Below are 12,843 nucleotides of genomic sequence, written 5' to 3'. Positions count from 1 at the left end.
ATATATATACATACAGTATATCTTTGAGTGATTTTCTTTCATGATTATTGTTGCTCTTCTCTGTTCAACATCTTGCTGCTTTTATGTGTTGTAATGCCGTTTAGTGTTGAGCTAATTTCAAAACAGCCTCACAGTGAGTATTTATAGAGGGAAGGATCATATATACACACACAGCAGTGTTAGGCGGTCACACTGTTTACTCTCGGACCGGTGACACACAAACTCACCCTTCAGCTTGCAGGTGACACTGCAGCTCAGTGTCTTTCGGTGAAAAAAGACTGTAGTCATGATTCCGTCGAAAGGTCCACCGGTGAAGGACTTTGCTGCACATGTGAAGACTCTCACCTCCATGTTGGAATCTCATTTTCGGGAATGTGGAGCATTTCTGCTTCCTGGTGTTACTTCTGACTCCTGCTGTAGGCATTTCTGTTCCTGCATATGAGAAACATTTTTATTTTTGGTTTTTTTTTTTCCTGAGAATATTCCCGCTTTTCTGATCTCAGTGACCGGAGTAAGTGTGTCACACATGGGTCATCATCTCTGGTCAAGCCAGAATACCTCAAGCTAGGGGGGTGAATCAGCTACGGCCGGAGCAGAGGAGAAACCTGAGAGAGATTCCAGTGGCCATAGATACTCCTGGAGGGATTTGGTGCAAAAATCTGTAATCTGCACTTCAAACACGCTCTTAAATCAGTCCCAGGCCGCCAACCCAGGAGTGCCCTAACTCTTGTTGCTGGGGGCCCCCGCTGGTGGAGCAATACCTTTTTCTTTTAAAACAGCACACATGGACACGGACCCCCCCCACACACGCACACACAGAACGACTACACACAAGAGTTCTGTCTGGCAGTTTTTATAGCTCTCCTCTGATTGACCCCACTCCTTTCTCTCTCTGGCTCTGTTTATATGTTTTTTTTTTTTCTGAGCGTCTTTGTGAATGACTGAGGGAAAAGAAAAAAAAAAGATGTAGATCTCATCACGTGGCCCCTAAAGGAGCTTGCCAGAGGGCCGTGTCAGCATCTATCCCCATTGTAGACAGAGAGTGACGAGTGTTTCAGTGGAGGGTCCTGTGAGATCTTTGAGTAAACACACAACCTTCCAAACTGCGTGTGAATAAGACCAGGGATCATTAGTGCGGATGTGAATGGGCTCTAATTAACCTCCAGTGGGTGCATTTTTGTGTGTGTGTCCAGAAGAATAGAAGTTTAGGGACCCGGTTCCCAGTGAGTCCGTGGGCGTAGTGCTCTATCTTCTCAAGTGGTTTATCAGCTCATTAAGAAAACCTTCGKTCCTATTAAGGGTCCAATTAAGAAGCAGGGCGGGGAGGCTCATTTGGATGGCCACACTTCAGCGGATTCCTGAACCAGCAGAAATCAGAGCCTGACAGTGTCGGCCACCTCCGTCCGCACAAACACGGCTAATTAGTAAATGACTGCACTCGAGAATTACTTTAACGCCATTAAGCGTTTGTTGCGCGAGGCTYATAAAATGCTCTGCCAGAGCAAGGGCCTTCGGACGTATTGAGCTTTCTCTAATTTGTGCGTGTACAAACAGGAAAAACAACAAATCCCAGAGCTGTCCGTGTGCTGAGAGCGCAAGCTGGAAGCACAGAGGGTGGGGGATTTGGACAGAAAGGAGGAAGGGAGGGGATGCAACACGCTTGCAGGGAGTGAGGAGGAGTGGAAATGGTGGTGGAAAGCGAAGGAACGGGGATAGAAGATTGGACAAAAAAAAAAGATGGAGCTAAAGAGTGAGAGATTGGTTGGGTGGGACAGATGGAGGGGGTGACTGGTCATCACAGAGCCTCAGGACAGCTGTTCTTTGATATTTCAGTGGACACAATAACCTGAAGCCAGCCTGCAGTCACAGAAAATAGAGACCCAGTTTTTCTGGAAGGGAAGTGTTGTGTGTGTGTGTGTGTGTGTGTGTGTGTGTGTGTGTGTGTGTGTGTGTGTGTGTGTGTGTGTGTGTGTGTGTGTGTGTGTGTGTGTGTGTGTGTGTGTGTGTGTGTGTGTGTGTGTGTGAGGGGGGGTCAGTTTGAACAGGCTTTTGCCATTTGTGGACGTGCGTTAGCAAGCTCGGGGGATGGGGTGGTGGTGGTGGTGGTGGTGGTGGGAGGGAGTTGTTTCTAAAATTACGAGCATGAAGTGACGCATCCAGCAATTATTCCCGAGGCTTTCTGCTTTTGGAGAGCGCTGAGAAAAGTGCTGTGAAATGAGCACACGCTCAGATGGGACTTTGCCTTTTGCTGCACTGTCATTAACCATCCTGAGCACGTCCTGTCAATTAATCAATGTTTAACAAATGCCATCAAGGAGTTYGCCTGCTCTTCTTCACCATCCACTCTGCAATATAACAAGTTTCAAACACGGCGGTGCTCAGCCTGTCGCAGAATCAGAGAGTTTTGAATCTTATACGTCATCTTGTCAAATAATAACAGAAAAAAAAAGAAAAAAAAAGGAAAAACCCTTTCATATTCTTATTTCCTTTCCCAAACAGCACAGTGTTGTCATGTTCAACAACACTGACAAAAACCTCATCTGACAGCTGGCCTGGAGCATTCCCAGAGGACAATGAAACAAAAACATGGAGCAAGTCAAACTGCCAYTCTTAAACTTGAAGTAAAGACGGCTCTGTCTGCAAAAAACCCACAGAGGTTCTAAAAAGAGATGCATGCACACTGAAGATGTCTCTCAAAGCCACTGCAGGAGTTGGGTTCATTTCTCCAGGGAGCACGTGATTTTAAAAAAAAAGGAGCTGCTTCTGCTCGAGCTCCGGGCAGCAGGTGTGAAAACTCCACACCASTGCTCCTCTCTTCTGTTATTACATCTTTTTAGGGCAATGAAAGAGAGAGCGTACGAGCCAGAGTGAGCAGGAGGCGGAGTGTGGGTGTGGGGTTGGGTTTCCTGTGAGTGATAGCGAGCCTGTGCCTAATGCATAGATTTATGTTTTTTTTTCTTTAGCAAATATATGCTGTCCTGTGTGCACATTATCCTTGTCTTCAGGCAGTTTAAGGACTGACCTTGGACTTCTTTTTAGCAACTTGAATCTCATCAAAAAAAAAAAAAAAAAGCTGCTCCATTGAGAAAGAAAATAAATGTCTTTTCATTTTCCAGTATAGTGAAAATGGTGCGAGAGCTGATAAAATGTCTGTTTCATCCCAAAATGAGAGATGGCCTCAAGACAATTTTGTTCTGTCTCCTCCAGCCGTGTTGTAAAAAGTGGTCGGCCTCTCAGATTGGTACTTTTACGACTCACTGGTAGTATGCTGCGCAATACAGCCCAGAAAGAATGTCCTGTTAGATATTAGGATCATAAATCACAGTGAAGTTGAGAACAAAGAACACCAAACATGAGATCAGCTGCACCTTTTATTTATTTATTTATTTATTTATTTATTTATTTATTTATTTATTTATTTATTTATTTATTTATTTATTTATTTATTTATTTATTTATTTATTTATTTATTTATTTATTTAGTTTAAAGCAGTGGATTGTATGTTTTTCTCTCTAATGAACAGCAGATTTGAAAGATTCATAAAAAGGTTTATTTGCTTATTTAAGCTGTGATTTTCAGTAGCTTATTGAATATATAATAATATTAATTTAGTGACTTACCAGTATAAAATATTAGATTTCTCAAAATTCTGTCTCACTCCTCTTTCCATGCTTCACCTCTACTTTATTTGGTGAAATAAATAAGATATTTCACACATGCCAAACAAGCTGTTTATTGCTGTATTGGTGTATGTTTACACATAAGCGTGATGAAATCAGCCGGATGTCCATAGTACAGTTTTACTTCTGTTTATCACAGATGCGTGCTGCTTTAACTGTGTGAATATCCTGACTGTCAGCTCAGAAGTTCATTGGCAGCGGATGAGTTTCATCTCCTTCATTCTTCCTTAAGATTTTGACACTGAAGATGTATCAGGGTTATTGTGTGAAAAGAGTTTCTGTGTCTGCAGCATTTCTGAGATGTTGCTTAAGTCAACTCTCTGGAAAAACTGTCGAAACAGATGGAGCAACAATTTTGAATCTGCAGTTTTGTTATTAAGAAATGTCAAAAGAATTTTAGTGAAATCTGCGCTTGTTTGTGTTGAAATTGTATTGCTTCATTTCTCCTCCCTGTGGAATAATAAAAAAACTATCCTTTTTAAAACGGGGTTATTATGCAAAATTGACTTTTTGARCTTGATATCATGTTATAAAGTCATTCCCTCRTCAAAAACATACCCAGATTGYTGCTTTGACTCATTCATGTTTGAGAAATCCTTGAATCTCCTGGTAGCCATGTGGAGCTGTCTAAACACTTGCTGGTACAAAGCWCCGCCTATTTGTACAAAGCTCCTCCCTAGAGCTCAGTCTGCAGCCGAGCTCCCACCCTGCACAGCATTGTTGTGAAGACGTGGAAAAGTGGGAGTGTCAGAAACGGTAGGAGGTTCTTAAAGAGACAGAGGCCAATTTCAACTATGTGCCTGGAAAATACACAAAATGCCCCCTTTAAGGGATACAAAGATACAAAAGAAAAAGTTTTGGCTAAATCGTTTTCTCAACACAGCATGTTGATTTCATTAGCATTTTTTTAGTTTGATAAATTTGTGAACTGCCTGATTATCCTGATTTGTTGCTAAAAAAAYAATAAAAAATAAAATCCATGCATGTCTTGATTTAAAACAACTCTTCTATAAATTGGTTCCTATGTTAGGAGATGTATGATGGASCGGAGATGTTGGTAAGCTTATCTAATCAGTGGATGGAGGTGGAGCTTAACTCTGAATAGAGCCTGACTGGATTGATCCATTGTGCTCATGTTTACAAGAGGGCCCTTCACAAGCGGCACAGTTTAATAGCACACTGTCCCAGAAGGCTTGTTGCATCCGTGTGCATTTTGTTTCTCGAGCCAGAGAAAAAAAACAAAAGTGCCAGGAAAAGAAAAGGAGGAAGAAACCTCAGGGGAGCTATGAAACACCACTGGAGCCCCTCCATCTCAGGACTTCCTGCCAAGATAATGTTTCACCTCATTCATTGATATTTTTATAGGAAACCACAACACCGTGCAGAGTAATACAAGCATTAAAGGACCAAAACCTGCTTTGGTTTTTACTCATTAAACAACAGATTCTGTAAATTTTATGTAGTGGATCTGAATTTTTTAGGGCTGAATTTAAAATTTCCCCGTCACAATCCACCTTTGAACATAAATTTGAATTTAAAGCAAAGCCGCCGAAGAGAGCTGTGCCACTGTCCTCTTCACGCACTCCTGCACTAAGATGCAGCTCACACAGGTCCCTCAATAAATCCCAGGCTGACACAAAAGCTGTCAGTGGACTGCTGCTGAATAGATTAATAAGGTTTCCATAATTAGACAGGCCYCTGACAATAGGATCCCTTCGGCTTTGTCTCAGGGCCAACTGGAGTGTCCGATCCATGCATGTCTGCTGGATGGGTGTCCACTACAATGGCCGCACAGACAGTAAGGCGGTCAGCAGAACATCTGTCTCTCCTGGGGCCAAAACCTCACACAATAATTGGGAAGTTTAATGTGCATACGCAGAAGGTTCTTATCTACCTCCTCACAGCTAAGTAAGACCATAGACATATTTCTGAATGCAACACATTTCTTTTAAACAAAAGCTTACAAGGATTTTGTTTTCAAATCATGATGCTCTAGTCCATAATTAATTTAGCCTTTAAATCTTTAATCCTTCGCTAAGATATTAAAATACAGATTTGAAAAGATTGTGTCAGAAAAAAGAAAAACTTGCACTATTACAACTGAGATGTTGCAAGGTTTTTTTCCAACAATCTGTTTCGCAATTGAATCACAAAGTTAACAAAGGATTGTTTTATTTTATTTCTGATCCAGAATTACACATAATCTTGGGCTGTAATWAAGCATATACTGAGGCTGAGCTAATTGTTTCACTTCTAATCAACAGCATGTCCACATTGTCCTGATTCCCTACTTCTAATCTTAGCTTTCTTACCATTCCTCCAATGGATTAATCTACATGATGGCTCTGATTTAGGCAGACGTGTAGATTAGAGCTTGCTCAGTTGATMGTGGAGTGTTACTGCTCTAAAAGCCACAATCCAGCAGAATATCTAATTACACAGAAAGGGCTAAACTCTGCTGCAGTGCACTCATTCAAAACTTAATAATAAAAAAGCCTTATAGAAAATAAAAAGGTGCAAGTTTTGATGGTGAATTTGTTAAGTGTACACAGCTGGTTGTTGCACTGGTCTTGGGAGTAGTGTATYGTTCTGTATACTCTGATGATGGAGTGGACAGCAGTAAACCTGCCTCACTGAGTTCTATAATGTCGGCTACAGTCCGCTTAGAAAGGACGGAGCGCCTGCTGTCCACTCTTTCCCCTCCCTTCTTCCATCTCTGCCTTCTTCCATCCCTCCCTCCCTGCTGCAGGTTTTATGAGCTCCCCTGGGCTCTCATCCATCTCTGTCACACACAGGCCCCATTATTGGGGCTGCTTGCAAACTGGTTCGGCTGCAGATGGGAAGGGCCTGCAGAACATATATGGTTTCTGCAGCCCGAACAAAGACCACAAAACAAAAATTAAAAAAAAACAAAACATGGTCATCAGGGTGTGGACGAGTCAACGTAAGGGTATGTAAAATAAACGAGTGAAGATAGTGTGAGAAAATCAGAACTTGCTGCAGCGTGGGCTGCCTGAAGCTGTGTGAACTACTTGAACTGGTTTGGCCACTGGGAACTTAAGGCAGTCCATTTGAATATGAAGAACATGATAATCCAACGGCCATCTGGTCTGCTGGTCTCATCTGACTGAATAAACAACAGGCGTAATCTGAAAACACACACGGAGAGGTTTGGAAAGACAGAGGTCAAAGTTGAGGAGTGAGCTAGAGAGCGGGTTGGAAGAAGCCGAATCTTAGAGTATTGGATACTGAGGTTTGATTTAAATGGCAATAAGAATCCTGGCTCCTCACCTACAGACACCCATGAATAATGAATCATCGTGAGTCTGCTGAAGAAAAGCCAGAGAGTGCAGAAGTGACGGCTTTTGCTATATTCCATTTTTTTTCCTTTTTTTTTACCTTCCTGGTCCTGGCTGGAGTAGCTCACCTCGGGGTAAATTGTGACAGTTCAATAATGCCAAGCTATGTGTGGAATGTCAAGCTAATGCTTCTGTGAGAGGCAGTGCTGCCTTTCCCGAAACTGATGACTCTACAAATACAATATAGTGATATAGAAATATTGACACATGAAATATGCATTTAAACAATTGTGTGTCCTTAACTGGCAAATAAAGCCAACACACATAAAAAACTTTTAGATTTTTTTATGTTATACTTTTAGGCTTTTCTTTCTAGATCACCTCATTTAGTGTTGAGGTCAACAAAAATTCCACTTTTCCAGTGTTCCATCAGAGACAATGCAGAATAGTTTTTCCAGTACACTCTCCTCTTTCTGTCCGAATCTCTGCACACACCCTCCTTAACTCACCCCCCCCCCCTCATGTGTCCAGCAAGCCACTGGGTGGGTGGACTGGTGGGTGGTAGGCGGGGTTGCAGGGCAGAGGGAGCAGGCATTCAGTGCAACATGCGCATTGGGGATAACAATAGCTCCTCTGGGAGAGCTGCAGATGTTACTATTAGAGGGAAAATTAGTGGGACCTTATCTACACACTAACATGAAAAACGACAAAAAAACAATTCATGCATCCCGCTGATGTGCTTTTTTTCCTGCAGCTTCTCCGTACTTCTCCAACTCCCCCGTAGCTTCCTCTACCTCTTTGGGAAATTTGATCCTCTTTTGTTGTCATACGTCACAGAAAAATGATTTCCTAACAGCAGAAAGGCCAGGTTTTGTCACTGGATCCTGTGGGAGAAGGATCTTTGACCAGAAGTGTCAATTTGCACATGACTGTGAAGAAAATAGTCATGACGTTTAGGCAGCTCCAAATGGCTACCACTGGAGATTCAAGGATTTCTTAAACATGCATGAATGACTCAAAGCAACAGTCCGTGTATGTTTTTAATGAGGGAATGACATTAAAACATGAAATTGAGCTCAAAAGTTGAGTTTGTATTACCCCCCCCCCCCCCCCCCCTTACGTTTTCCTTTGGACCTTCGGTCCTCACAGCTTCAAACCTGTTAAATCTCTATGCTGAAAAAGTACACTGGCATGCAGGAGTCCCCATATGACCAGCTTCCTTTAATTTTACTCTTCAGTGTATGTATTCACAGTAAACACAATTTCATTTTCTTGTGTTTCTGTTCTCAGGCCTGTTAAAGATGCACTGGAACCCAGAGCATGCCCAGTCCCTCAGCCAGTGGCCTGAGCAGCACTTGGACGTCTCCTCCACCACTTCCTCTCCTGCCCACAAGTCAGAATTTTATTCTGTTCGCGGCCGCAGCTCCAGTTATAACTACGCCTGGGCCAACGATGACATCTCCGCCCTTACAGCTTCAAACCTGTTAAAGCGCTATGCTGAGAAGTATGCTGGCGTGCTGGACTCACCGTATGACCGGCCTCCTACTGTGGCTACATACCCAGAGCCAGGGGGCTTTGGGGGCCTTAATGGCCAGAAGACAGAAGCGGAACCTTGGCCACTGATGCACAACACTGACACCTCCTATCCTTTGGTCCCTCCCGGATGCAATGAGAGCCTTTCAGCCTCCAAGACTGTAGCAACACCCACTGGCCCTCCTGGGGTTGGCAGCGTTTCAGCAGCGAACAGTAATCTCTCTGACTCCGCTTACAGCGGCAGCAGCTCTTGCATTGGCCCCAGTGAGTATCCTTCAAGCTACAATGGCACCTATCTTTCCTCAGGGTTCTGTCCACAGCCCAGCGCAGCACTTCCCCCTGCCTCCCTCCACACTCTCCAGTCCACACCCACATTGGTACCCAGTTTCAGCCCTAACACACCCGTTTATAACTACCCACCCAGTGCATATCCTCCCCAGACCAGTCTGGCTCCAAGCTACAGTCACCCCTCCACAACATACCTCCCCTCAGGTCTGCCAGCCCCTACCCCTGTTCCCTCAAGGCCAACATTGGTAGGAGGCACTTACAGCTACCAGAGCTCCAACCTTGGGGCATCTGAGTCTGGAGGGACATTAAAAAGAAAGGCATTTGAGATGAGCATAGAGGAGGATGACAGTGGGGACAGGTCTCGTTACAGAAAATATAAGTTTGACCCTTTAAAGGGTGGCGGAACTTCTCCCTACAGTGTGAACGACAAAACAGAGTGTCGTGGAAATGGCTTCAGCAGTTCAGGCAGTGCAGACCCCCAAACCTTCAAACCCAGCAAGCCGTCTTCTCAGCCCCTGGTGTCCCCCGAGTTTGGGGCAGGAGGGGAGTACAGCCCTCCAGCAGGCATGACGGGGGATGGCGGGGTGACGGAGCAGGGCTTCACCCAGCAGCAACACCGCTCTCAGGCACTCAAACGGCCTCCATTATGTACTCCAACTGTTGAGACTATGAAGAGCCCAGACCCCCGACTGCTGGAGGTCATCGATGGAGAGTTATTAGACTGCAGCCCCACACTGCTCTGGAGTGAACTATTTGGGCTTACCCATGTTAAGGCTGCACTGGAGGAGGACATAATTTGGCCCGTTTTGAGGCCCAGTCCAATGGTGCAGCCACCAAGAACCGTCCTGCTGTTTGGCCCAAGGGGAGGGGGTAAGATGACACTGGTTCGGTCACTGGCCTCACAGTTGGGGGCTTCGTTTTACCATGTTAGTGGAGCAATGCTGGCCACCAAAGGGAAGCTGGATGCAGAACATATTCTGGGTTCTCTGCTGCAGGTGACAGAGGCACGGCAACCCTCAGTGGTGCTGCTTAGTCAGGTGGAGGCCATGGAGGAGGACGGGCTGAGGCAGATCCTGCTAACTACCCTGGAGAAAGCCCAGGTTGGGACCACAGGTCTGGTCACTCTTATATGTGCTACTGGAAGGCCGGATCTACTGCAAGACGCGGTACATCGGAGCTTCACCAAGCGATATTATGTTGGTCTACCAGATGTGGGAATCCGCCAGCAGGTGCTGCTGCAGGCCCTGACGCCCCAAGTCTGCAGCCTGAACGAGAGGGAGCTGAATGTTGTGCTGCAGCGCACAGAGGGCTTCTCAGTCTGGGAGCTGCTGCAGCTCAGTCAGCATGCACTTTCCTCAGCATCCTCCCAAACTGGAGTCATGCATGGTCTCCCCACATCCCCCAAAGCACCAAACTTCACTGATTTTGAGAATGCCTTCTGTAAGGTGCGGCCACACACCACCACAAAAGAACTAGACACTTGTTTGGAGTGGAGCAAGATGTACAGCCACTGAGACAGAAGCTGGTCATTGTGTTCAGACTTCTGGGTTTTAGTTCTGGCATAGAGAGCAATGGGAATGTTTTGTTGTGGTTTTTGAATTACAGATTATGCAGCCAAAAGAGCCAAATGAGCTCATCAACTGGAGACTGCTGACAGAGTTGTTCCACTGGCAGGAGCATGCCATAATGTACTGTTTTGTTTCGCCCACATAATTTTATTATTCCTAAAGAAAAGAAAGGTGGGTAGGGTAGTGTTATTAGTCATTTGGCCAATGGAAAAAAATCAGAAACATATTTGGGAACTCTCCAAGATCCTGATTAGTCTTGGTCCGGCACAAAATCAATTATTTGTTGCTTGGTGATGTGGTCCAAGGTTATGGATAATCAGGGTTTGGAAATATCCCCTTTTTGGCTGCTGCTCTCAGGTTCCTATTGGTAATAACCAGTCCTCGTTCATGTTATCCTAACCACATCAGTGTAATCAGTGATCATAGTCATTCGGCACAAAGGGCTTGGGATCAGCAACACTTCAGCAATTTTTGACCAAAAACTTGTCAAACCAAATACTTAACAAGAAGCACTGTTATTTCCCCCTTTCGAATGGACTGTTTCTAAAAAAAAAATCACAGCATGTTGATATTTTACAATATCTTCTTACCAAACTATGACCCAACAGCTGCTTGTTACTATTAGAAAACACAAGATTTAAAACCTGCACCGGTTTGTTTAAGTGAATTTGTTGTGTTGTTTGGTTGCAGAACTACTCCTGAATCTTTATTTAATGGCACTGTGCTCACACTGAATGCAGCACAATTAACTGATAATCTTCTTTATGATCCACATTCCACATCGACTGCAGTTTTCTTGAGAATCCCACTCAAAGATGAAAACCTGTGCATCCAGCTTCTCCCACATCATGCTTGTTTTCCTATCACAAGTTTTTCTTTTTTATATTATGTAATATTATTTTAAATGCTCAGGAAGAATTTCTTTACCTCAGAACTAAGAAATAAAGAATGTATGTAATCTTAGGGTCTTAGAAAAGAGTGTTGTGGCGTGAAACAAAGGAGAATCTGACAGTCTGCAGCTGGGCTCGTACCTCGGGAGAGAAACTTGAATATTCTACAAAGAGTAACATTGAATGTAATTCAGGTATTTTTAAAAGGATATTTGATGCCATAAATCCATGCTTTATTATATATGAATATATAAATGTGTTTTTGTTTGTTTTCAGTTCTTTTATCCTTTATTTTTCTTGTAGTTTATGGTGAAGTGATGATTGTCATCAAGAAATGCGATGTAGAATACAAAAAAATAATTCTTTTTTTTTGTTGGACAAACTGTTTGCAAACCCTGTGTTATCTAGTGGTTTACACATCCACGCTTGGTGCAAAATATAATTTGTAAATGGAAAAAAAAAAACAATCGAACACCTGAGCACAAATTAGGACTCTTAAAGACAAAACTGGCCACAACACACAGCATAAAGAAGTTTTTAAATGTGGCTTTTGATATTTCTTTAAGTTTAAATATTCACAGCCACGTAAACATATAAAGGATTGATCCAGGAATCTTTCTTTTGCAGCTCATACTTCCTCAGTTTGTTCGATCAAACTGGGAAAATTAAGCAGGTTAAATGGTTGTATGTGTGAATTTTGTCATGGATCTAGAGAGGTATACACAAAAATGATGTAATATCATCTTCGCCCTCTTTCCCTTCCTCCTGTTTCACCCTTCCTCCCATCCTCATCATTCTTCTTCTCTTTTTCTCTCTCTCTCCCCTCCCAAATGCAATCTCATTAGGCGGGATTGCCCCATGGCCACAGTGACCATGTGGCGTTTTATTCCCACCCCCCCCTCACCTTTTCTTCCCCCTTCCCTTATACCGATTTCTCCAAAGTGGAAGTGGGGCTGATTGATGTCCAGCAATCCTATATCAGAGTGCAGCCTTCCTTCGGCAGCTGGTAGCTTCAGTCATACCATACAGCCGGATCAATCAGCGTGACCCCCGCTGTGCATACTGATCACAGTCTCTGAAACCAAAACACTTTCACAAATCACACCTCTGCCCCAAGCAGCAAACAACAATAAATATCCACTTTTAATAACTGGAATTAAACAGCCATGAAGACGTACAGCTGCAATATCGTTAYTGACAGTTTGTCCAACAAAACAAGCTTTTATTTTGTACGTTTTGATCTGCAGTAGCTTTATTCTTGGTTATTGTACATTTTATGTAACCATTTCTACCTCATTTTTTGCAGCATATTGTACATGAAAGTATTTATTTCATGTCGTTTTCGATGTCTGTTTTAAAAATGATAATATTGTTCTTCAACTGTAATAGTCTACCTCAGAAAAGACTGTATTTTAAGAGAAGAGTATCACACAATATTAAACAGAATTTGTCAATATTAAATTGTGACTGTTTTTTGTGTGTGTAGTCAAATGACTATAATTGATCTATATCTATCTATCTATCTATCTATCTATCTATCTATCTATCTATCTATCTATCTATCTATCTATCTATCTATCTATC

The 12,843-nt window shown here is 43.2% G+C and overlaps 1 protein-coding gene across 1 annotated transcript in view; it reads left to right on the top strand.

Annotated features, from left to right (window-relative positions):
- The window catches only part of fignl2 (fidgetin like 2), an 18,989-nt gene extending 6,269 nt beyond the window's left edge, over positions 1-12,720 (top strand). Inside the window, exon 3 of the mRNA XM_014019519.1 lies at positions 8,271-12,720. Coding sequence (XP_013874973.1) covers positions 8,271-10,315 — 2,045 coding nt within the window. The 3' untranslated portion in view covers positions 10,316-12,720. The remainder of the gene's footprint in view (positions 1-8,270) is intronic.
- The last annotated feature ends 123 nt before the right edge of the window (positions 12,721-12,843 follow it).

Source organism: Austrofundulus limnaeus, unplaced genomic scaffold (assembly GCF_001266775.1).
Source record: "Austrofundulus limnaeus strain Quisiro unplaced genomic scaffold, Austrofundulus_limnaeus-1.0 Scaffold3, whole genome shotgun sequence".
Lineage (NCBI taxonomy): Eukaryota > Metazoa > Chordata > Actinopteri > Cyprinodontiformes > Rivulidae > Austrofundulus > Austrofundulus limnaeus.
The sequence above is the reverse complement of the archived record's forward strand: the minus strand, read 5'-3'. Positions and strand labels throughout refer to the sequence as shown.